This window comes from Anopheles maculipalpis, chromosome 2RL (assembly GCF_943734695.1).
Source record: "Anopheles maculipalpis chromosome 2RL, idAnoMacuDA_375_x, whole genome shotgun sequence".
In the NCBI taxonomy this organism is placed as follows: domain Eukaryota; kingdom Metazoa; phylum Arthropoda; class Insecta; order Diptera; family Culicidae; genus Anopheles; species Anopheles maculipalpis.
The window spans coordinates 10726841-10754172 of NC_064871.1; the positions used below are offsets into that span (position 1 = coordinate 10726841).

General features: G+C 44.7%; 1 protein-coding gene across 2 annotated transcripts in view; it reads left to right on the forward strand.

Annotated features, from left to right (window-relative positions):
• The window catches only part of LOC126557911 (protein fork head), a 251822-nt gene extending 224809 nt beyond the window's left edge, over window positions 1-27013 (forward strand). The window contains exons 2-3 of one of the 2 annotated variants that reach the window (XM_050213824.1): window positions 25132-26131; window positions 26206-26465. In XM_050213824.1, the coding sequence (XP_050069781.1) occupies window positions 25147-26131; window positions 26206-26321 (1101 nt within the window). In that variant the 5' untranslated portion in view covers window positions 25132-25146 and the 3' untranslated portion in view covers window positions 26322-26465. Of the gene's footprint in view, window positions 1-25131 lie in introns of both variants that reach the window. The other variant, XM_050213823.1, reaches the window with a different exon arrangement.
• The last annotated feature ends 319 nt before the right edge of the window (window positions 27014-27332 follow it).

Below are 27332 nucleotides of genomic sequence, written 5' to 3' on the forward strand. Positions count from 1 at the left end.
GTGAATCGCTCGCTAGAATGCGGTGCCAAGCAATTCAATTTCGCCCCGATTGCTCTCAATTCCTCCCCTTATTGACACCACGAAGGTCTGGGAGAGTCTGGGCGCAATTTTTCCATCACGTCGTACTACCCTCATACATCATCATTCGTCATGACATCCGATCGTGCTGGCTCCAATCGGTCGGCCAGTTCGGTCGATGGGTTCAAAATTCGCCAACACTCGTTCAACGTGATGGCGAGCGAAACTAATCCTTAATCGGAAAACTCGGACCCTCCACAGTCGGATGGCTCGGCTAGGGCGTCCCAGGGTAAGGCGCCCATTTTAATTTGATATTTTAAAAGCATCTGGCCACTGATTGATCCGTGTCACTTTAGCCGATGGACAATTCGGTACGGCTGCACCCACATCCGACGATGGGTTGCTGCCGAAGGAGTAGCGTAATCCGATAGCCTGCTTGCCAGTAACTTAAGGCGCGTTGCAATTGGCTCAATGCGACAATCCATTTGTTTTGATGCCTTTTTGCCCGCTTATGGTGGTCGTCTGCCGGTGAATATTTGGGAGCGTCCGGCGGTCAAATTTCAGGGGGCGAATGATGATCGATTAGCCTGGCAAAGGATACTTACTGGTCTGGCATGAATACTGTTCTGTGGTGGAGTTAAGGTTTTTCATTTCATCACATATTGGTACGAATATGCTTAAAACTACTAACCATATCGACTAAATACTATAACTATGACAATAAATGGATTTTTGATAACCTGTCAATCAGATGGTGATGCTAACAACAAGAAATTGAAGTTCTCCTTCAATAATCAATAAAATCTTCAAATTCTTAGTAAAATCAGCGAAGTTCGGCAGAAGCACTTCTAGGACCTGCCGAACAATCCTGCTTCTAAGAAGAATCCACTCCCACAGATGTAAGATATTAAGTTACACAAAGACTCAAGTTGATGTCTTCCGGGTGACTAATACAACTATTTTGCGAATTGTACTTCCAGCTAAAATTCTAGCATGGAATGCAAAATGGATCTTTAACTTGTAAATTGTAACTTCTTAAAGAGAAGTTTGGACACTAATCTAACTTTTCCAAGTGTTTAAAATCAAGATACATCTTATAGGATATAGGAGATTTACATCTCACATTTTTGTAAGTCGTGCTGGAATTCTGGAAATGCTTGATGACAACTGAAAGTTCTGGCCCGAAAAAGTAGGAAAAGAATAATTATCACCACGTGAAGTTGTGCATCTCTGATGTAAGATGAGTTCATTATAGTGAGACTATACCAATTACTTCGTTGCTATTGTTTTACAATAAGTTCTGAAACAATATCTACAAGGAGGTATTGATATTCGAACAACTTGAGACTTGAGAATTGACTTGTTTGAAACCATAATATGACACACACAGTCCGATATCGCTACATGCTCACACTTTGAACTCATGTCCTCAGGACCGTTTCGAAAAAAAGGACTCAAAGGAACCTGAAATATGTCTTATCAAAAAAAAAAAAAAACGCGGTTCATTTTCTTTTGATGCAATGCGACAAAAAGCAGTCCTACCTGTTCTGTAAAAAAAAGGATTCGTCCACTTCAATAGCCACAAAACAACTCTTCTTCTCAAAGGATCTGTAAGAAGTTAAGCAAACTATGTAACCTTGTTCTACTTGATGTGCTATGTGCCGCAAAACGAGCTCCTGAAGGGATAGCAACGATTAACCCATTTCATAATTAATATCTTTCACATTAATCAAAACATGACCATGCGCGGGATGATATCAATACATCACACAAAACAAACCACTTTCATGCACCGCATTCGGTAGCTGGGCACCCCAGTCGCTGTTTTTTACAATTGTTTTCGAATATCGTGGTGCTGAGGTCCATAAAACTCTGCAACCAGTATCGTACGCAATTAATCAAACACACACACACACACACTCTCCCTCCCGTTTATCCTTCCTTTTCCTGTCCCTGTTCTTACCAAATCTGTAGAGGTCCACCGATACGGACATCACTTTCGACAGACGAAAAAAGAAGAAAAATCAATCAATCGTGGAAGGGATCGTGGACATCTTGCTTTCATCTCGCCACCGGACCTGCATCCTGACCGATCCCAAAGCGACTTTTTTCACACCTCGAACAACACCGTCCCTTTGATGCCCTCTGAGACGGAATTTCTTTCATATAAAATTAATATCTTTGCTCCTCTTCAATATCCTCAATGGGAATGGTTGTGGCCTGTGAGCGGAACGGAGAGCACAGGACAGGCGGGCGTAACTTGGTGGCATTGATCGTTTGGTTGGTTTACAGCCCGATAGCAGGTTGTCACCTCGATGCACCAAAGGTGCAAAGTGACTTTTTATAGCTGGTGCGCATCGTGATCGAGTGACACAACCGTTTTCTTTTGATTTAAAGCCTTAGAAGAAGAGTTTTGTTGTGAAGCTATCAATAGCTAGAGGGTGGTAATTTTAAACAAATTAACCAACACACACACACTGCACCATTGCCAATTTTAGCGCTCCCTCGGCAGTCTAGCCGGCTGGCTGAGCCTGCAAGTTGCAAGTGCGCAATCGCATTAGCAAATTATTTCTCACACGAGTGTGAAAATCCATCGCTGAGGTCACATCCAGTGTGCGGAACGGGTGTGTGTGTGTGTGACTGGCAGCCCAACCCGGTTGGGGCTGGCTGAGGCTGTCACCGCAGCGTGTGCCCAAAAGTGACACGTGACCGGAAAGGAGTCCCCGGTTTTTACTAATTGCTTGCCAGGGCAAAAGACTAAAAAGCCCTACACACCTTTTTTCTGCAAGCAAACGAGAGAGTGAGAGAGAAAGGATAATTGATGAGTAGTCGTGACACGTGATCCATGCACGACTTGTTGCTGCATATTCGATGTAGTTTTCGAGATGAGATATACATAATGCAATTGCCAGCACTGGTTATGCATTCGATTGCGTGTCTTGTCAGGGTTGGACCTACGCTACGTAATTACGATGTAATGGGGCACGCTTGACGCTCTTTATCTACATACACTCAGCGATATGCAACGGACAGGCTGCTACCGATTCCAATTGATCGATGTGATCGGTATAGTAAATGAATCATTTTTTAATAGCTTCAACCGTAATCTACGGTTAGCCGGCAAAAGAATGGGAGTAATTTATGAATAAAAAATTACACAAGAATAAAATACAATTTAAGACAAAAAATCTTTTTCATGTCAGCCATAAGCATGACACAAATAATAGTAAAAGGAAAGTTTAAATAGTTTTGAAGGCTTTCAATCATGTCGAAGAGGTCTTGGCTCACTACTCCAGGCTTCCTTGACTTTTCTTTATCAAAAATCTTTCTTAAATTGTTAGTGCTAAATCGCATTCTGAGATAATTTTGTATTCTAGTGATTTTGTTAAAATGCGCCTAACATTATGCAATCGTTACTACTCATCTTAGAGGATTATTACTACGCTGGTTCTTGCTTTATAAGGGCATTAGTTAAAGGATTCTAACTATTCAAAATCGCATTAAATAATGAATTTCAACATTTCATGTACAACGGCACAATGTAAAATTTTAACATTCAGTGGTAAAACTCTGGCATTAGAAAATACCATTAATGATTCGACCATATTTACCTAAGTCTATGACTCGCTATTTATTCTAAATTTAAATAAATAAAACGATTTCATGCAACCTACACAACGCATTACGCATAAGATGAATCACTGTTGTGTAAAAAATGCGATAAGAAATCTAAATAAACGGAATTGATTATAAACTAATCCTTTATGTTAATTTTGATACGAAAATTTATCATTTCACCTACAATTTAACCAATTTCGCCACAGCACCGCTACTCATTGACCCAGAAGACCTTCGTCAATGGGCGATGATTAATAAGTTCCCGTTCGTTTAAAACCGAAGCGTCCCCCTCATGTCCGGGCACTCAATGCCCATTGGCCTAGTGCAAGTAGCTGGTGGTACCAAACGAAAGGGAAACGGATGGATGTCTACCACTCGCTTTTTTTTGTGACACGCGACTCATGTACAACCGTTTCCGTTTGACCCTAATTTTTCGGAGGTCCCACACACCACCGACGTCCAACATAGATGGCCTCCCCCCCGAGAAAAAAAAACGAAGACTCAAAAAACGGCATTACTGCAACATATGCATAATTAATCACCCTCTGACCACCGGTGACCGGTAGCAGGGCAGGATGAGCACAATGACACTCATTGTGGTCACGTGACGCGAACACGCACACGGGAAAGGTGCTGTGGGAACGTGGAATCGATCCGATTGAATGGCGAATTCGGGTGACCATGTTCCGTGAAAGATGTTCATTCTTTTTTCCCGCTGGAGAAGTCATTACGCGTCGTTAGCGTTCGTTTTAAGGCGTGCAACAATTTAAGCAAGTTGTGCTCTTATTTACACTTATTAGGACGTTTGGGAAGGTGGAAATGGAATGTTTAACCCAACAAAAAAAAAATGCTTCAAATTGTTTAACTAATTATACGAACAAGATGCAAATGAATGAGAAACGTAAACAATTCCTGTCGGAGCTTTTCGCCTGCGCTAAACGTGCCAACTCTGTTTGGTCTCGTTGGGGTCTTGGGTGGTCTTTAAGAAAATAAATTCCTCAAGCTTTATCCTTTTTAAGTCCTTCTTTCTAAAACACCTCCGCACACACATACCAATCGAGTTCGGTGTGCCGACATTTATATCCTTCTTTTTTAGCACAAACACTCTAACGATCGGATGGACGTGATCGAGTGTACGATCAATGGAAAGGTAGCCGCTCGCATCCAGGATGCGAATCCTTTTGCGCGGACGGAGCAAGAGTTCAGAAGTCTCTCGCCCCGTCCTTTGGGGTTCAATAATGTGCCTCATCATCGCCTCTTTCGGACACTGGTCGACAAAGGGAGATAGCAGGACCACCCGAAAAAACATGATCGTTTCAACACCTGAACGCTTGCAGCCGTGGCCATTGGCGGTTTACTTTAAGACAGAAAAAAGCATCATAAAAAAAGCAAAGATTCCCATTTTTTCCTTGACGATTCTATTGCTTTCGAACCACTTGACGGAGAGTGTACAAAAAAAAAAGCTAACTGCCTTAAAACCGGAATCGAAACCATCTGGGCATTTTACTGTATCGCAAGCAGCAAGAGAGAGAAAAAAAAGGACAGGAAACACTCGTCGAAACACAACAACCAACATAAAAAAACACACTCGAAAGGACACCGTGAAAACATCAAACACCACGAACCACGGAACCCAGAATCGGTACCGAGCCGGGGAAAGGAAAAACAAACGTACTTACGTGGTTTCGTTTGCAGGTGAAAACTCGCGACACAAAGCGGCCACCAAACGCGTCCGAACCGAACGTTCTTGCATGCATTTTCGGAACCTTTTCTTACGTTTCTAGCCCTCCTTTAAATAGCTTTGCCATACCGATCCGATTTGGGGACTTCCCGGTGCACTAGCCGTGGCCGTGTGATGAAGTCGGCAAACGAAGACACTGTGCCGCGCTGTTTATTTGGGCAGTTTTACTTCTTCGCATCTTGTTTTGCTTTGTTTCGTTTTCACTCACTTACGGCCCCGCGGCACCCGAGGCACAGCAATTGGATTGCGGTAGAGCAAACACTAACTAAGCCAGGTATGCGGTGAGGCGATAATTTTCAAAAAGATGAACAAAAAGTTGTATGTCGTTAGGAAGCGTTCGTCTTTAAAGGATGGTTTTACCTCAAAATTGGTTTGAGTAAATAATGGCTCGGTGATGGTTTTTGGTAATTATTAACTAACTAAATGTGCATCAAATGTGGTTTGAAAGATAGCTTAAAACTTTGGGAAAAAACGCCATCTGCATTGATTTAGACCAATTTTGGAATTTTGGACCTTAACTTAACTTTTTCGAAATGTTCACATTTTTTCTGTTCTCCCAAACCTAAGAGACCTGGAGGTTGGGTTCTGGAAAAAATTTGCCCAGGTTTGAATTCTATCGTTTGCTGCTGAGGAGTGGAGTCCAGTAAGGAGTCTCCTCGTTCAACAAGTTGAGAGATTGTCACATCAACGATTTTGGTATCTGACGTAAAATAGTAACGATTTTTCATGCGATTACGCCATCACCTGGCTATCATTACAGTGGTCAGTTGTCGATATACACTGGATGACTATATACTATCAAAATGTGCGTACTTCATCAGCTTATTTACGGTAGCTACGACGGAATTATTGAAATAAATGTGTGCTATACTGAAATAGAAACGCGAGGTTAAAAGAATTGGATTGAGGATTAATGTGACGAAGACAAAATACCAGCTTACCGGACACTCTGACCGTGATAAAGCACGACTTTAAAGTAGAATATCAGTTGACGACGACGATCTCGAGGTGGTAGAGTAGTTTTGCTATCGTAACTCGGACCGTAACTTCGGTAACGATCGTAACTTCGGACAACAACGTAAGCAGCGAAATCCGAAGGCGCATTGTTCAGGGGAATCGTGCCTACTACGAACTTCACAAACTCCTGCGATCCAGAAGACTCCAGCAACACACGAAATGCACGATTTACCGCACCTTGATACGTCCGGTAGTCCTCTACGGGTACGAATCTTGGACTATGCTGACGGAGGACGCCAATGCACTCCCAATTTTCGAGCAGTGGGTGCTAAGGACTATCTTTGGCGGTGTGTGCGAGCAGTTTGGCGGTGCTGATATGGTTCGGCACGAGGCGTAGAGGAGCACGGCGGATCGTCGGAGATCGGATGCACCCATAGATGAAAGACTGCAGCCCGAGACAGAGTTTCCTGGTAACTGATTGGCAACCTGGCCATCTCTACGCGATGTCCTCAACCCTGAGCAGGCCAAGAAGAAGAATGTTGACACTTCTGGAGAAAGGAAGCATGGATCTGATCGTCCAACCATTTTGAGCGATCGGAGCAATCAACAGTAATCAGTGAATGAAGTTGGCACTTTCAAAAAAAAGCACCATTAGGAGAAAGCAGTGTTGCCGTCATCTACTAGAAACGAGCGTTTGAAAAATGAAGTTTACGGGGCTTGAAGTGTGGTGATTCCCAACCAAGCAAACCTTAACCAATTTGAAGAGGAAAATATATGAAATTAATTTGTTGACCAAATTATTAATGATTTTTAACACGAAGAAGTCCAAGATATTTGTTTTTTTTTTTTCACCTATGGCTAAGCTCCAGTCTACAGCAAAACGATTAGGGAGCGATTAGTGAATGGACAACTGAACCAAATTAAAAATTCGCCTTTAAAATATATATTCTAGCTAAATAGTTGTTCCTGTGTAAATTTAAAAATATATCCCAACAACAAATGTCCCAAATGGCCCACTATGCGATCCATTCAATTCCAGTATGAATGCGATGCGACGCGGGAAGATATTAAACTTCTAATTCAATTTGCTTATCACGTGCCAGCTAAACACCGCCCCACAACAAAACAGCCCGAAGTGGGAAATCAAAATCAAAACAGGAAAATCATTTCCCATGCTAAACTGGCACCGGGCATGTTGTTTTCCTTCATGCACTTGCCACATGCCTGACGGCTTTCGGGTTTCGGGGAAAAAACGTGCCCAAGTAAAAACACGTGCCTGGCCCAACCATAACGAAATGGGAAAGCGGCAGTACTGCTTGCCAGTGGTTGAGATTTTGTAAAAACAAAGTCTGATCCATTCTCGAACATGTTTCGCCACGCTGAGAATGTGGGATGACCCTTGCTGTGGATGTGGATTACAACGGCTTATTTCAAACGGTGTTTTAAGAACCCTGCATCCGCTGCACGGTTAGTCATTTCGTGCGTTTGCTACGTTGTTTGTTTAAGACGATTGTACAACGAAATTAATAAACTGTTACGCACGCGTTGGCAAAAAAGGAAAAACAGTCGTCCAACTCATGCAGATAAGCAGGAAAAGCGCAAGAAATAGTGATAGGGAGCATGATCCGTTCTTTCGGCAGTGTAATTCGTTTTCCTCTTTACTTTTGATGTAAACTTTAACACCTTCAAATGATCGTCAGCACCATCTTGTCATTATCATTGTCATTTTCACTTTACAACCAGTGGCAACCTAACCTTGACATTTCGCGCTCGTCCGGCTACCGTGTAACCGCAAACGCACGGCCATACAAATATGTGTTTGACACCAAAATATTTACTACTAAAACCCGCTCCACCCCGCCCGGGCCAGCTTCCCCACCTGCTAATCGGCTCTTGTGTCTGTCGCCTGGCAGCTTGATTTGCCAATTCCTCACAGGGAAAGGTGCCTGCTCTGGCACCTCCCGGCAGCCCGAAAGGCTTAACGCGCTCGTTTGCTCGACAAACGAACACATATTTGTTCAATCACTTACAAACAGGTACTCACCGTGCTGGTGATTATTTGCGAATGTTATTAGAATTAAATCATGGTAGTAATTGGGTAGAGGAGACAACCTTCTCGCTCAATAGGCTGGTGGATGCATTCAACACCATCGTTTGGTGTTGTTTTGTTGACTGTTTTGTCCATAGGAAGAGTCCACTGTGAAAAGATAAATTAAAGCAAGTAAAAAAGGAAGAAGTATTCTTTTTAAATAAAAAAAAACTTTATCATAGATAACCTAGATAATCTTCACAAACCACAATTCCCTTGCGTGTGTATGAAAGATGTCTACACTTTAGCGTCACTCTCGCATAACAACCCCTCAGCATTCGCGTCGTCCTTAGCGTTGGAAACGTTTGGCTCGAGTACTTTTCCCGTGCGTTTGAAATATGTGGCTCGTGCAGAAAATTAACCTGCTATCCCATGAACGCATCGGTTTCGTAGTTCATGGGAAGTAAATCAGAATGCTCGTCTGAAATTGTGGTAAATTGCCCGTGGGAAATTGTGGTAAACGAACAGGTTATCCTTGCATGTTGTAAGAGGGGAAATATGTGTCCAATTATCAGCACAAAAACCATTTTGAAATCTTCTGAATTATATAGATAAGACGGCGTTGGGTTCGACCTCAATGTTTAATAAATATTTTATTGAGCTTTTGCGGTATGAGGCTTATTTCAGGTATGAGGCTTATTTCAGGCTCCTTTCAGAATTCTCAGAAGAATCTTCAGAAGATTTCTTACAAATTCGGACTAATGAAGCAAAATTCAACAAATAAATATTCAACAAGACGTCTTTGCAAGACAAGCACCAAACTTACTGAATAACCAATCAATTGAAATAAATGGACGGATATCTGAGGTGGAGTACAAGAGTACAGGATCAATGAGACGACGATAAAGTTCCTCCAATGCCTACCTTGGACCGTGTTAGAGCCCGACTCGCAAGCAAAGTATCAGTTGACGGCGACGATCTCGAGATGGTAGAGAAGTTCTTCTACCTAGGTACGATCGCAAACTGACCGAGAACTCTAACAACACACGCATTTGTGATACGCCTGACAGTCCTCTAAGAGTACGAGTTCTGGACTATCCTGACCAAGAGGCGTCACGATATACTAGCATAGGTCGATTGAGACTTTCCCTAAGACAATGATTGGATTAAAGTGAAATTCTATGGATAACCCTCAGTACAATGGTAGCCTAGTCTAATTTGATATGTTCTAGAAAGAGATCAGATTTCTACTTAGTGTTTGGTTGCTTTATTGCGTTATATTTTCTGCAAAGTGCTGCACCCATCAATAGTTATGAAATTTTCTTCAGTTTTAGGCTACAATTGTTGCAATTATTTCGATTTACGATAACACTAAACAATAGATACGTCAACCCGGCGTAATAAAACTTACCAATTTCACACCCTTCGCAAACAATTCCTTCCACCCTTATTGACCGTCAAAAAGCATCAAAACACACCACCCGTGGTGCTCTATTTGTACTCTAGTGTTACCCGCCCGAGCAATCGGTTTTCCCTCTACCCAACCAAATCGTCCAGCAAAATCCTAACCTCACAACAATGCAACCCAGCGAGAACGAGAGCGAGAGTGATTTGTTTCCCATCCTTAACCATTTGCTTCGGTTCTTACACAATTGGCTGTGTATCCTTAAACGTTTATTAATATCCTGTACTCTGCATGCGTACATAACATTCGTCCGCTTTGGGCACACTCACCCTCAACCGAACCGTCCGGCTTTTTTTTCATTCACTTTGCTCCGGTACTGGAAACACTGCTTCAGGACGGAAACATTTTCTGTACACGACACACTCCAAGGAAGGCAAGTGACCCCTTCTCGGGGGAGAGAAAAACTCATTCCAAACCCACCCCTACGCTTCGGTACGTTTATTAGTATTCAGAGCAACCGAGGGAACGGGAAGCGAACACGAACGAATACGCTTGGCTGTGGCTGGTTGCTGATTTATCGCTCCCGGGGACGCCAAACCAGACACAGACGGAAGGATCGTACCGTAAGAAACGTCGCCGCGCAGCGGTACGGGGTTGGCAGTGATTGGAAGAAATTGAAGATTATCACGTTTTTGGTTGGCAATCACGGGCGAGTGCGTCTTTCACCCGTCAATTGCTGGGGATTTCGTTCGCTCCAGGAGCCCGAAAAAACAAATGGGAACCAGTACGACTGCCGATGGGCTGCCAGTTGGGGGGTTGGGCGGAGAAGGTACTGTCGAAAGGGTGGATTAAATTAAGTATTACAGTTATTCGGTTGGTGCCGGGAAGGTTGGCTGTCGTGGAACTATGCAGGCCCTTCGGGATGATCCCTTTGAAGTGGCTCCGTCCCGGTTCGCAACTTCGCTCATGAGGGTGGTGTTTGCCGAGATTATGGTGCAAACTTGTAAAACAAGTCCCTTTGCTGGTAGGGACAATGGGGAGGATTCTTTATGGAAGAATATTAAAGATTCATAATGTCAGAAATGAACTGATTTTTTGAATGAACTTTTTGTTGTTGTTTTGCTTGTTTATTTTTCAGCATTAGAGCAAATGGTCATATTGTATGTTTGATATTTGTAAAAGGAGTTAAAGGAGTTAAAGAGGAGTTAAAAATCGATTAATAGCAATAATAGTAATAGCATTTTCCGCTGCATAGTTGCGTTGCGCTTGCACCAGAAGTCGAGCTCACACAGCGAGACTTGGAAAAGTAGATGGTCCTCTAGTGTACGAATGTTTTCCATAAACGGAGTATAACGGAAAGTTGCCTTCAGGAAGCACCATCGATCGAAGTATATCACGAGCAGCAGTGTCCCGAAATTACTGTCCTACTAAGCATACACGGAGTGATGTTATGATGTATGAGCCCAGCCTTACAGCTTAAGAATGATCAACCCAATACGATCGCAGCCGTGTCACCAAGACATTCATTTGGTCAAGTCCTTTTTATTCAGTTGCTGGAGCATTAGAAAAATTTCCAAAGAAAATTTACCAAAAATTTACAAATTTTTCCTGCTTGAAAGCTGGATATGCTTTCATTGCCATTGAAAATTTCTTTCCACTTAATAATCAGAAAAAAGGCAAAACTATTGTTTTCTAAATATTTGAAAGCGGTTAAAAATGTGATAAAAATGAAAAATTAGATAAAATTATCGAAAATCTTGTTTTTTAAATCAAAATAATCGAAAGTTCATTTATTTGTTAAGTTCCAATTTTCCATAAAAAATTCATATACATTTTTTTCTTATAATTTCTCGAATTGCTGTTTCAACTTGGTCATGTAATTTACAGTTTTTTTACATTGTTGTTTCTATGACTTTTTGGAACTTATTGGAACCGTTTGAAATGTTATGAGATAATACACAATTTACTTGATCAGCAGATGGTAAAAGTGGAAAACTGGACTATTTTTCATGAAATTCGGCATACTTTATGTATTCTCACTTGGTCAACTTAACTCAAAACTTAAATTTATTCAATAGCAGGTTTTAAAGCGAAAGACTTCGTTTTTAAATAAAACAGTTATTAAATCAAACATGTGGTAAATGTTAAAAACAAGCAATACGGCGTCAGCTGTCATACTTAAAATAAATTAAAAATGTTAGAAACTTTGCTGAAATATTATTAATAATTTTTATAAACATAATTTCAACAATCAGTCCGAGTAAACAGAGCGCAACATTAACGTTGCATCGAAAGTTCCTTCTGAGGAATGATTGTACGGTACTTACCTTTACCAAATTTCCGTTTGTGAAACTTACCCTACGATGAAAAGTTACAAACCGACCATAAACCCCTATATACCCTCCCATTTGAATATCCAACGTGTCATCTGTCCGTCCGAACGTCACCGCACAATCAATTGCTTTTCCCTTTTTCCTGTTTTGTGCTGCTGTCATTGAACGAACACTTTTGTCACACTAACGGTTCGCTTTCACGCACGCAAACGGAACAATTTCCGACCTGCGACAAGCCGCACTGTCACCGCTTAAGGCAGATCAGCATCAGGCGAACTTCCTGCCCGGTCAACGAAATCGTCTACACGTTTAGCAATATTTAAGGTCACCTCAATTTGGTGCAACAATCGGTTTCATTGATCGGATTGTTGCACACTGTTGCCTGTTGTGGCCGCACCTTCTTTGTCAGGCCATAGCGCACATCAGCCGAGGAGGGCATAAACTGTGCTCTCGCCCAGTGCACTGAGGTCAAGCTAAAAAGGTTGCACTGAAGTTACCGCGGGATGGAAGAAAGCCCAGCAAAACCAACAGAAACATTAATCTCCCGACATTAATAGCAACGATCATTTTACCTGGTCGTGGCCGTTTTATGAATGAACGCTATTGACGGTGCGTGCGAATGGAAACGCAGACGACGCTGGCTCGTCTCCGTTGCAACACAGTAGCCCCGCGACGGCGGTCATTTGTCGGCGCATGCTCTTCGAGCGACGAAGAAATTCCCAAGCCATCTCTCGTTGGCGATTCAGAATCTTCCTGGGTGGTCCTACCAAGCGCTAGAACGCGATGTTCTCGAAAAGCTCAATCAGAACCATTGTTTACTAGGGAGTGGGAGAATCCAACCAAGTGTCCACTTGTTCTGCATTTCACCAGCACACCCCCGGCATCTCCCTCTTGACGAGTCATTTCACCGAGTGTCCTTCAACGGAGAGATAGATCCATCGCACCGGTGTGTGACTGAGCTTTTTCTGTGTTTTTGATCGATCAAGATCTTCAGCGTTTCAATCGGTTGCCGACGTCAGGTTGCCGGCTTTAGCCGCTTCTTTCCTCGCCGTGCTTCTCCAAGAAAGCTCCCTAACCGACGCTACTTACCCACGGTCACTTTTCGGACACTTGGTTTTGTCTTTTATCCATCAAACCTCCATCACGAACGCTCTTAACAACGAACTAAACGCCACACCAAGGTATCCGCGTATGTACCTACAAAACAGGCAATAAAACGTTCTAGCTGTATCGTTTCTTTTCGCCTTTTTTTCCCTTTATTTCGTTTCGAATAAATTCACACCCTTAACGTGTTAAGAGATAGGCTCCCAGCAAAACGGGTTGGTCGGAAAGGGCAGGATGGTTCGAAGCGTACAGTGCAGGGCAACGTCGGAGGTCCCAGGCAACCCAAAGCCTCGGATCGTTTTGCGGATTGCAATCAATGACTACCGCCTGGCTGAGTGCTGTGAGAGGCCAGCGACAGGCATCCACCAAGGAACGGAAATATTCCTTTTTAACAATCACATGTTAATTAAATTTGATAAACCCGTACACGCACTGACTGTAATGTTCCCCCGCTGCCGAAGGGTGAAAACGAAAGCCCCGAGTGTGTGTGTGTGTGTGTGCGTGTGTGTGTAAGGTGCAGCACGGTGAACCGTCTCGTCCGAGCGGCTTGATGAGTAGGTCACGGAAAACTGGAAACTGTTATGCTGATTTCTGAACGGGTGTGAGTGTGTACACGTTTTGTTGCGAGTCTGTGTGAGAGCCAGAAGATCAACAGCATCGGTGTAACCAATGTCCTGCCTTCAATTTCATGCACCGTCGGATGCAGTTATTGTGCTGCTAAGTGGCATTTCGAAATCTTCCGTTCCGAAGCGAATCGTGCTCCCAATATGGAGGACAGATATATAAACCCGGAAATGAAAAAGAGATTATACAAAACCTTTCAACGAGATTGGTCCTAAAGGAAGTGGACCACGCATACAATAACCTTCAAGAAAACAGAATAACACCGAAATCTTCTAACCTTCTCAAGATCTCGGTGGCGCTGATGGAAGAGAAGTCAACCATTCAAGCGGAACAAGGGAAATTGAAAGAAGTACACCAAAAGTGCGTACTTTTACCAGCCCATTGAACCAACGTCGCTTCAGTTATCCTTTTTTTCGCTTGGTGCGCCAGGTACTGCCAATTTCCGAGACAAAAAGGACTCACGGTTGGTTGTGAATGAATAGTCGTTCCATTGCTGGTGGTGCTGTGGTCAAGTCCTAAAGCTCTCGTTCTCACTTTCTCCCTCCAGTGAATACCAAATCGAGCATTTCCCAATTTTTGTCTGCAAGAAGGCGGATTTCAGTACAACAAAAGTGCTATTTTATTATTCATTATTCACCATGAATCGAATGTGCCGCGTGCTACAGGTGTTTCGCCTGCGAAGACGCCCTCCAGAACGCAAAGGATGAAAAGAGGTGTACGCTGTTCCCTGCCCGGAACTTCCCAGGCCCATGGAAGTGAGCGCTTCCGAGTTGTCTATTGTTCTTCGTTTGGCATGCATGGCCAAGCTAACGTCGCTATTATATCCGGAAACAGTTCCTTCCACAGCTAGCCCACCAAACGATCGAACGCACGGCCAGGTTGAATGGGGGTCCTTGAGTGTACCTGAAGTGTGTCAATATCATTATGGTTTTAATCCTTTCCAGGAGGCCTCCCTGATATGCTACCGGTTGGTATTCATCTAATAATCTTATGCACATATCGGATACGTTCTTGTCTCTGTGAGACCCTTTGTTGGCAACGTATCTACGAAAAAGGGCAAACAATCATTACAATAATCCCTTTTTCTTGGGGAAGGTTATAAAAGTGGCTGGGGAAAAATTTCGCAACACAAAGCACGTTTTAAATTGATGACTGAAATTGTACGATTTCAAAAGGGCGATTACTGTTTTCTAAAGATGCATTTGTTTTGTTTGGAGTAATTACTTATAGTGAGGAGCTTGATTTCAAATTGATCGTCTGATTAAGATAACAATTTGATTGGCCTGAGGGCACGCCAATGGAGATAAAGCTCAAAGGAACTCCTCATCACGGATTCGCTAAGAAAGAGTCCCATAGACGGTCAGAGACTCCATCTTGGAACTTTTTCATCATGAAGAACGGCCTGGCAGAATTTCCATCAGCATAAAAGTTCAGAATTCTCAAAAAGTAATTATTTAGTTGAAAAGTAAACTTCCAAGTATAAGAATTCTCTGACGTTAAATAACAAGGATAGAGATCTGATAGATTAATAGCTAAAAAGGGCTTCACGGGCGCTCGACTTTAGGAAAAAGACATCTAATAAGCATCAAACTAAGCTTGCCAACTTCATTTAATCCACCTAGATTGTCAACGAAGTGTATTTTGAGCGATTCTAGAAACTTTTAACTAAGCACTTTCGGCTACAAAGTTCTGATTGCTTCTACCAGCAGCGCCCTACGACTTATTTTCTCCTTATGAATATCTCTCCTTTTTAGCATGAAAATAGTCATCACACACTAATGGGAATGTAGGCAAGTTGGACGAATTTTTATCACCAACGTAGACACACGCTGCGACCGTCGGTTGCACGAGGCGCTTTTTCACTACCATTTAAAACATAATTTGTTTGCCTTTGCTGAGGATACCGGAATCCGGCGTAACGCTTCTATAAATAAAGTCTTCTCCATCAACGGCAATACCTAAAGTATCATCAGGGAGGGGGATGGAATTGGATGCCGAATGATGTCACTCCGCTTGCTTTACTGCCCAACAGCCATTTTTTGATACTGGCCTGCTTCGACCTCGCCACTCGAAGGATTGAACCAACGCTTGCTGGGTGGTCTGAAAAGGTGGCGAGAAGAAAGATATCACGGACGAATGCAATCGCCATTTGAGCACGTCCCTGGACATCCGTCGCACGAGTGCGCGACGATCACTTCAAACTGCACGCTCCAAAGCTGCACGGAAATCGAAGCGAATGGAACGGACGGGGGCGTTGTTTAGTGTTTCGTACGAATATTACACAAATTAGTTGTGATGTTCGTACAACAAAAACAAGATAACTTTTTGTTGGTACCAAAACTGCTGAATCACTCAGGGCGTTAATGATCATGCACAGGGACTTGGAACTTCACATCGAACTGCATCAAATTGACGTCCAGTGTACACGCCAAATGACGAATCAGTTTTATTCATCCGTCTATTTCTCTTTCTTGACCACTAGTGATGGGTCACATTATAATTGGGACACGCGTATGAGCACGAAGTTACGATTCCTGATCTGCTCTAACAAATGATGTCCCCTTCCGTCCATGTCCGGCTTTGTGATTGTCAATGTAAACAAGGTCTAGCCGAATGTAAGGGGCAACGTTGTAATTGAATTGCGTCTTTGTGTGCCATACCGGATCGATATTAGATAAGCAATGGGAGTGAACAACGGACAGCTGCATCGCTGCATTTGTCAAAAGTGACAACGGCTTCAACATGGGTCGGGCGGGTTTGTGGTGTGACTTTTGACGCCGGTCGGTATCTCTGCCGATATAGTGCCACTGCAAGCGAATCGATCAGTGATGATGATGATGACAATCGTATAAGGTTAGATATGCTCATTGCATAAAATCATCTTCCACTCGCTTCTCCTCACCAAACAGACGTCATATCAAACTAACCACCACGTCCAGCTGAAGCCAGACACGGCTGACCTCACCTTCGCCATCGTGCGTGTTTTTTTTTTTTTTTTGGTTTCGGCTGTTTCGGATCTTCCGCCGCCGGGGGTCCGGGGTTTTGCGCGGAGGCAACGAGCTTCGAATGAAAACAAGGAAAACGAGACAATATTTAGACAAACAATTTTTATTCTTCTCCCTTCGACGCCCGCTTCCACTCCGGGCGATTCGTGTCTATTCCGTACCCAACCTACCCGGCCCGACTCCCAAAATACCTGGGACAATGTTTGTCCGATAAGCTTTAACAATGTTTATTTCTTAATTATTAGCTGTGATTTTTCGGAGGTGAGATGGTTTCTCGATGCGATGCGATGAGATTTATGTACATTTTCACTTACCTCTCGTGTCCGGGGGTTGTCCCGTTTCCCGTTTTTCTCTCCAAACGGTGTCCTCCCGGTTGGACGCGGGGTCCACCGATTGTTTGCGTGGAGCGGCTGCGGTTTCGTTGCCAGCAGACACTTTACCGGGGACCTTAAAATCCGGAGAGTGGGGTTCTTGTGTTTTTGTCCAAATTGCCATGCGTGTGTGTGTGTGGTTGAGGGGCGGAGGTTAGCAAGGAAGTTGGATGCTATGTGATTATTGTAATGATACGATGATTTTTTGTGAAAACAAACATTTGCCGGAATGCCGGGAATGGACAAAACAAACAACTAAGCAAAACTGGGGAGGCCCCGGTCTTTGGAGTAAAGATAGGATTCTTTCCAAATCGGTACCCCATTCAAAACGGCCTCACTATGGTATGGACCACAGCTAGTATAGCAAAGATCTTATGAGTACATTATTTAATGATGCGAGAGACAGAGAGCTTTAAGGCTGATCTTTATCCAAATTAGTTTGGTAAACAATCTGGAACGCATTGCTAGCTGCACTATCTGCCATGCTTAGTGTATGCCTGATGGATATTAAGTTATTGACTTCCATTTCTCATGCTGTATTGGACACAACTCTCAAAAATACTAAACTAAAACACTACGGAAAGCAATACGGTCTGACCGTTCTATATGAAGAAGAAAAATCAACAATACTATCTCAAATATGAATCCGCTCAGCTTGACGTTTCCACGAACCGATCAAGCTATCATCATATCAATAAATAATTCCCGAATAACGGGCTTTAAAATGCCGTCGGTAAACGGTTACGCACGATTCACTAGTCTACTGATAAAGTTTTGTAGGACTCCCCTCCTCAAAAACCAAAGCTAGCACGCAAGTCGCGTGCCAAAAGCGGCAGAAGGAAAAAAAACGATAGAAACTCGTAAGAAAATCACAACAATGCCCAAAACGTCACGCGTCGCCGATAGAGGCCAAACGTGGGTATCGGTTATCGATCAAAAATTAGTCAATCTTTAAATAAAAAAGCTACGGAGGCTCGCCACGTGGTTCACGCGAGTAAAAACGTGATTGATAAAAACAAAATTGACTTCAAAACAAAGCGCAGCAAAAAAAATGCTGCGTCCATTGAACCGAAAAGCAGCAGAAAACAGCAAAACAAAAAAAAACCTGGCTGGTGGCTAATTTTATAACATAAAAACGTACATCGATTGTTATGTTTGCGGTAGCATTGGCGGCACGCCACATTGATTGCGATTGATTTGATAACAAAAATAAAAACGGGATCGCCCCATTATCACTTACAACCCAATCGAACACAACAGTGAAAAAGGCAGATAAACAATGAAACTGAAGGAAGCGTACGTTTCTTTTCCCATCTTTTTTCTGTGTAACGATAAGATAATTGTTTGTGAGTGGATTTTATAAAGCGATTGATTAGTGTATCGAAGGAGTAGTAAAAGTAATAAAACAAATCGCTTTATAGCTGGCAAAAAATGCGTTATCGCATCTTTTACTATTTTATAGCTTCATTACTCATGTTCAAACTATCTTTTTGTATATTTTAAATCATCGAAGCAGCCTGGGGTTTGAAGCGGCGTCTTCAAACGGCATGACCGGGGTTCAAATCCCAGCCGAACCGTCCCTCCGTAGTGAAATTCGTTTTTGCTGATCACCTAACTAATCTAAAACTGCAATAGTAATAGGTTTGGGGTTCTCTCAACTTTGTGATTTTAAAGCTTGAATGCTTTTAAAGTTTATAGGATTTCCTTGGAATATCTAACGAATATCTATCTAAAGTTCTGTGCCAGTTTTTTTACTGATAGGCCATCAAATTTGTTTGAGTAACGTGTACGACGCAAAAGCCTTTGAGGTCTTTCAATAAACTAAAGTAAAGTTGATCAACATGTCGAGCAGTACTTTGATAAGAATCTGGTAGCGACAGGGCTTGATCTCTCACTTCCAGTCTGTTTGGGTATCGACTTCATCTGTCTACGATTAAATTACTTTCAGAGATAAACTACATGCACCTGGCCGATTCGGGTATCGAATCCTGCCCGTATTGCCTCTCTACATGCAGGATTAACTGTCTAAAGGGTCATAAAAAATAAAGTCCAGAAGGCCTCGAAAGCTCTGAGACTTCAGTGTCCAATAAGAAAAAGTTTGAAGCAATCAGTTTGAAGCAAACACAAATTTAATTCGAATTTTAAATCTGCTTACTATAAACTCACGGCTCTTATAGGACCGCGGCTTCTTCCATAAGCCTCATAATGGCGCCATTCAAGATGAGGCGTTCCTACACCAACCTTATCATACTAGGCTTCGATCGGTCATACATGTTTACCTTCATTTACGCCCGAAGCGCCACAAACAAAGCTTTACCGAAGCTTGCACATTTAATCCATCACTTGGCGTAGCGCGTAACTGATACGTTCCAACCTTACGGTGAACGGCTTGCTTGTATCTTCCGAATGGACCTTGTGGGACGGCAATTCCTTCACCCCTTTTGCTGCCTCGTTTTGACTTGACTCAGCAAATGCCCTCAAATGCTGCTCAAAATGGCTGATGAGGCTGAAAAGTTTAATCCGGAAGCAAGGCTCCTAGCGAAAGATCCGGGACCGAGGCGCTCAACGACGCTTTATTACAAACGTCCAACATCCAGTCGTTGGAGCCACCCGGGGTTGCGAGCTGCGAGCACGTTAGTTGCACACGGTTCGATAGTGTACGAATGCGATGAGTAAGCTTTACCGCATTTCTTGTCCAACCCAAAAGGCGAAGACAAAGAAGTTTGCCAACACCGGGCACCGTTGGGATGAATCTTTGCGGCAGAAGAAGCAGCTGCCTGTCCCGATGGCTGAGGGTGAAAACGGAAGGAAACACGGAGGGCAACGGAATCTTAGCGTACTTTCCTTCCGCATCGAGGCACGTATTATCGCTATATGATACTTTCGGTAAACAACAGCAGCCCTGGCCAGGGAAGACAATCTGCGTCATGGCGTCGTTGCTTCCTTTCTCTTGCTTCACGCGCCACAAAGAACGGTTTTTGGTTTACGTTAGCTTTCCTTAAACACAATCACACATACACACACACACACACACATGATCATCGGCAGGCCATTGTGCCATAAAGTGTGTCCCGAGTTTCCAAAGCAGAGGCCGCTTTGATTCTGATTCCGTTCACTCTTATCAGTCTGCTCACCAATCCCGTACAGGGCAAGGCAAGGGCAATCTTCAAACATGCTCGAAATGCACGCACGCATACGCATCATAAAATGGCCACCGCAGGCAGCTGTTCCGTACCACAACTCACGCGGCAATGTCCACGTAAGCGAGCCGTTCGAAGTACAACCAAACAAAAAAAAAAAAAGACCGACGAACGATGATGACCTTATCCTTATTCAAATGCGTTGCTCGCGCAGGGCCAATATGAAGCTTCCCGGCTAGAGAGGGGATGCGAGCGACGGGGTGCGGATTGTGAGCAAATAAATTTGGTTCGTTTCGAGATTCCCAAACAGCCTTACGGGACGGACGGACGGGGTGGCTTTAAACTGATGCCAGCCTTCCAGCGTTCCCTTGGCTTTGGCCGCCGCCGTCGTCGAGATACGACAGTTCAGGTAATGGTGATGTCGCTATTTAGTATTTACCATCCCGTGTGTGTGTGTCTGGATGTGTGTCGGTGTGTATGCATAATGATAAGCGCAGAAGATAGAACAAGAACATGGCGAACGATTGGTACCGGGGTTCGCAGATAGCGACGGCTCCGAAGCTCGCTGGATGCCGGATTTGGTCCCGTGGAACTTTGTTCATCGCTTTTCGTTGCTGTATGACGGTTTCGGTTTTTCACGACGCGTTGCAACGCGTTTGCTGGTTGGTTCCCGGAATCGGATGATAAGGCGCCCTCGCTGGGAGGCATTGCCAGCGCATCTTGAACGGAAGAAGTGAAGAAGATTGAACGATGAATAAGCTTGCCGAAATGGGTGAGATTGGGTGATGGAAGCAGTGGATGGATGGATGGATGGATGAATAATGGTTTCTTGTCGTGGAAAATTTTCTTCCCAGATTTTGAGTTTGACCGTTTTTTTCAAAAATAAAGCAAAAATCGTTTTTCATTGGCATTACAAATAAACTGAGTACGATACATTAGTTTAATAGCATTTGACGGAATTTACATGAGATCTCAGAAACGTGAATATCGAATAAGGTTCTCCAAAGTATTTTCAAATCTTAGAGATATTAATAACAGGATGTAGATGATTGTTCCATAAGTATTTTTACACAAAAACCTTTTTTAATGTTCTATAGCAAGAATGAGCTCTTGTTTAGCAATTTATCTCTAACATTTATCGCCAAAATAGCAAATAAACTCAAGGCTTTAAATAAAATCAAATCTTTTACATTCTAAACCTCAATGCATTGTTATAAAATTGAGAAGATGGCAAATTTCTCCTTTTAAAATGTCTTTCTTAAATGATGAAAATCATAAAAAGTGGGACTGAAAATGATCAGAATTTAAAAATGCAATCTGAAAGGCCTGACATGAATCCATGGTTGCAACAAAACATGCATAACAAATCAATCAGCATAGAAAAAGCTCGAAACATTCATCTCGCCAATTTATTCGCGAATGATCAGACTCAGAACTCAGAACTGTAATGCAGACACAAAGTTGATGGCTTCCCGATGTGTTCTGGAGGTGACTGGGGGGCCAGTCTTCACACGACACGACCGGGGCTCATATCCCACACGAACCGGTCGCCTGTTGTGAGGACTGACTAGCAAACAATGTGTTAACAATAAGGCTCGTCGTTGTTGAAACAAAATGAAATGAAATTAATGAACCAATCGCCATATTAAAATCTTTATGTTTTAGATATTTTTGACGCCAAAATTTTAATCATTGGATTTTTTCTGATTCTGAGGATTCTATTTAATAAGAACCTATTGCTGGTCGTGTTGCTATGACGATGAGGAGTTTTTCAACATGAAGACTTGATCTACATCAACAAGACTTGCAATGACTTTACTTAAATTCTCAATCAAACCACATTATTCACACTATCACACGTTCAGTTCATCAGCTTCAGAATTATTTTCGATCTTCGATTCCTCGGTCCAAAAAATCGTCTATTAAGAATACGTTTTATAAAACATTTTAACGCGCAAAACTGCGCACTTTTGAAGTGCAAAACCCCAAGATGACAACTCATCAGTCAATTCGCTAACGCTATCCGCTCACGTTTGTCTGACAACGTACGGTGACAGCGTGTTCCATCACTGCCGTCCCCCTTTTTACTAAGCCTACCGTTCCACTCGACAAGGAAATGGACTCGCAAAGCACAGCACACTCAACATACAGCAACGAAAAAATAAAAACACGACATTTAAAATAAAGTAAATAAACTATCCAGTTCTGATAAGATACAAATAAACGCGAGCACAAACTATCGCTTAACCACTTCACTTACCAACGCAACACGATCGGCCGACAGCCGTCGCACTATCCCGCATTTGATATGGGGCCGAGCGGCCGAGGGTTTTATGGCATTGCTGGAGGAATTTATATTCTCAACGATGGCCAGCCACACGTCGTCAATCGCTTCCTGTTTCGGCTTTTTTTTTTTTGTCCAACTGCCCATCATGAACGAACCGGGCTGACTTCCGGCAACACTGTAAGCGCCATCTGCGTGCCGTACGCTATCCGGTACTCGATACAATATGCACAAATTTTCCGTGACGATTTTTGTTGTTGCTTGTTTTGCATTTACAGACGTATTAAAACTTTGTCAGGATAAGCGGAAAAGCTTGGCTGGCACAATCGCTGACGAAAACTGTCACACTGGAATGATGATTTTTCGTAAGAACATTTTAATACACCACACGGCGGTTTCAAAAAAAAAAAAAAATGTTCCACTCGCGCGTGTTTCTTTCGCTTTTTTGCTGTTGTTGTTGTTGTTATCCACACATCTCCGGTGTGCGTGGTCGATTTTCCTGTCGCGACCGAATCTGTCACCGTAAAAATTGTCACTACGAGTGCGGTTGGCGTCTTTTCCATCGATAAACTGTCAATTCCTCGAAGCGGGCCTGCCACTAGCCGGCATGCTCAGGGCATGCCCACAATCCCGCTGGCCGCTGTACAAACGGTAAACCCCCATCGTCTCGTATCCTCGCCGGATACGGCATACGTTTGCTCCGGTTTCAACCGCGCCATTTGTAGAGCATCCTAACCGAACGAGGGGGGGGGGGGGGGGGGGGGGTGCGGATCAGAGGGAGGAGTATCCGTAGGGGATGCGCGGAAAAACGACAGCAGCAAAAGGGAAAAGTGTATCGGTTTTTGTTCCGTTCGCGAAACAGTGTGCGTAAGCACGGAAATGTTTTTCATCGCTCATGAAAAGAAGACAGCCATTTTCCACACACACACACACATAAACACAACCACAGTCACACGTGTGGCTTTTTTTTCGATGTATTGGTAGTGATGGTTTTAGGGGTTGAATCGAGCAGGAAAAGTTGTAGCGTTAAATCGCATGCGTACGTACTTGCATCTTCTATCCCACTCTGGTCTGAGGATGGCAAAGCGGGAAAATTTCCTCAACACACCTGAACGTTTGCTTGCGTACATGTGTGTGTGTGTGTGTGGGACGCATCACTACAAGCAAGCAATTCATCCCCTTGCCAACTTACAATACAATGGAAAAACGCAACCCTCGACGCGTTCGGTAACTCCGCCCATCACAACGAAACACTACCCCCTATTGGAGGAAACTTTCATCCCCTGTACACGCACACACTCACACACACACACGCGCCCTACAGCGCTACGGTGTCGCGTGCACGACACGCACACCAGCGCGGCAGACGCTCGGGCACACTTTAAGTTTAGGCACTTCAGCTCGAAAATACTGTTTGAAAGCCAAATAGTTGCTGTTCCCCTCTGCAAACAGTCGCATCTTGTCGCTTGTCTGCCACGGCCGAGATCACGGGCCCGAGACTTTGGAAGTTTGTTCAACATTAGAATATATAAACATCAATATAATAAAGCTCTCTCTCGCCCGCGCAAAGTGTTTCCCGGCGGGTGTTCGTTTAACGCGATTAGCTACGGGATCGAACAAGTCCGTCTGCCAGCCCCGGGCAAGCATCCGAAAATCTGTGCGATAATTCGTGCAAAACGTGACGATCGGCAACGCGATGTTTTGTTTGTGATGTGGCAAAATCCCGGTGTGTGGATCGTGTAAGGCTCGATTGAACGGGTGAGCGCGCGCGTGAGACGTCGTGAAGATCGAGCTGCGCTTTTGTGCTTTTCGGTGAGTTGCGATCGATTGGGTTTCGATCTCGAGCGAAAACAACAGCAGCAGCAGCAGCAAAAAACTGGTGAAGTGTGTGCTTGTGATGTACAGTGTGATGTGCTAAAGTAAGAAAAAGAGTCATTTAATCGGACCTTTCGAGAGGATTATACACGCGAGTGTGATTGCTTGAAGTGTGAAAATAGCCAAGAAAGTGTGACGCAATTAATTGCAGAAAAAAAAAGTCCCAAAGCAGAGTAGTTAAGTTGTGCAAGACTAACAATTAGGAGATTGAAGAGGAAACAAAAAAAAAAACAAAACTTAAACCGAGTGTTTTGTTCTGCAAGTGTCAGCAGTCAGCACGAATTTGCGCCAAATCCGAGATTATGTGGCAAACCAGTGAATGTTCTCGTTGATGCATTATGCTGTTCGGCTGTGAGATGTTGTGAGTCAGTGAGTGTGAGGGCGATAAGAGTGAACATAGATCATGATTCATCCGTCGTACGTCGGGTACGTCTTCATGGTGCGTGAGCAAAAGCGCCATTAGGTGATAAGAGTTGCGCGCGTTGTGTGCGTTGTGTGTGCCGCTGTGGTGTGAATCTCCCAATTCGTCTGCAAGCTAGCACCATTTAAAAAAAAAAGGATAAGCGCCTATCAGTCTCCATCTGTGTGTACGTGCGTGTGTGCGTGCGTGCGTGTTCCGACGGCGAGAAAGGAAGCTAAACCATGCAAAAGCTTTACCCGGAAAGCTCGATCAACACGAGCAGCAGTATGGCGGTGGGCGGTGGTGGTGGTGGAGGCGCTGGCGGTAATATGAGCCCGATGGCCACCACGTACAGCAGCATGAACAGTATGGGTATGGCGGTGGGCGGCATGACGTCCGTCTCACCACAGAGCGGTGGGTTCGGGGCGACGGTGCTCGGCAGTCCGGGGATGGGTGGGATGGGTGCGGCCATGAACAGCATGTCCGGCAACTGTCTCACCTCGACACCGATCGGGTACAGCTCGATGGGATCACCGATCAGCAATATGGGTTCGTGCATGGGGGGCAACGGTATGAGCACGATGGCGGCCATGTCCGGATACTCGAGCGTGGCGGGCAGCCGGGAAGTTCTCGGCGATCCTAGCTCACCGAACTCGGTAGCGTTGCAGCGGGCGCGAACCGAGAAGCCGGCGGCTACGTACCGGCGGAACTACACGCACGCGAAACCACCCTACTCGTACATCTCGCTGATCACGATGGCGATCCAGAATAACCCGCACAAGATGCTGACGCTGGCCGAGATCTACCAGTTCATCATGGATCTGTTTCCGTTCTATCGGCAAAATCAGCAACGGTGGCAGAACTCGATCCGACATTCGCTCAGCTTCAACGATTGTTTTGTGAAGGTGCCCCGAACGCCGGACAAACCGGGCAAGGGTTCGTTCTGGACGCTGCATCCCGACTCGGGCAACATGTTCGAGAATGGGTGCTATCTGCGCCGGCAGAAGCGCTTCAAGGACGAGAAGAAGGAGGTGTTGCGCTCGCTGCACAAGAGTCCGGCGCACGGTGGCAGCCTGGATGCGGTCGGCAGCCCGGACAAGAAGGACCCGAACGAGGAGCACCATCACCATCATCACCACCACAGCCACAGCCACCACAGCCACCGGACGGAGCATGTGTCGAAGCTAAGTGCGGCCGACACGCACGGCATGCTGAACAGTGCGCACGGTAAAGACGCGGACGCGCTGGCAATGCTGCACGCGACCGCCGACTTATGCTTAGCCCAACAATCTCATTCACAGCATGGTGGTTCGCACCACCCTACGCACCACCACCACCACCATCCGGCGCACCAGCAGCTGCAGCAGGAGGAATTGACGGCTATGGTCAATCGTTGCCACCCTTCGCTGCTTGGTGAATATCACTCGATGCACCTGAAGCAGGAACCGGCCGGCTACACGCCCTCTAGTCACCCGTTCTCGATCACGCGCCTGCTACCGACCGAGTCGAAGGCGGACATCAAGATGTACGAGATGAGCCAGTACGCGGGGTACAATGGGTTGAGCCCGCTGCCGAACTCGCATGCGGCGGCGGCCGCCCTCGGGCAGGACTCGTACTATCACCAGAGCCTCGGTTACCACCATGCGTCCACGGGCACGACCAGCTTGTGACATCAGTATCCGCTGGCATAAGTGCGGTTGAAAGGCTACTACCACTTTGGGGATGGGTCGACCATCACCCAACAGCAGCACCAGCAGCGTCAGCAACAGCAGCAGCAGCAGCAGCAGTATCAACAACAACAGCAGAACCAACCACAACACCAGCAGGAGATGTCCGAACCCAACCAGCAATGGTTGGAGCTTGCGCAGCTCGGCACCTCCGGTAACTATGCGCGCCACGGCGGAAGCTATCTGCAGACCAATCGTTACGTGTACCATCGCCACCAGCAGCACCATTCACTCGATCCCAATCTTAAAGACTTGTCCACTGACAGTCCCGAGCTGGACGGGGCCGTATACGAGAACCAGCGAACTAGAGGACTAGCGGTGGCCTGCAACAGCAGTGCATCGTCTTCGAGCAGCATCTCCGATACGTCACCGCATAACATTTCGTTTTAAAGGGCAGGTTAAGAGTAAACGGTGTGCTCAAAAGCATAGGCATCGGTGACAACCACTCCGGACGGAGGAGCAAGCGGCACAGGTCCCTCTCGAACACGATGGACGATCGCTCGATCGCCCCCTAAAACGGTTCCGTCCGAACGGAAGCCTTAAACGGTTGGACGACTTTTGGAGTGTTTTTCTCTCTCGAGTCCGACTTGAACACTGTTCCGCAGACGACCTTCACTCGTGGCTTGGGGGATTTTTTTGTTGTCGTTGTCGTCGTTGTCTCTCCTTCTGCCTTCGGTGCGGATGCGATCCCCTGCGTGCAG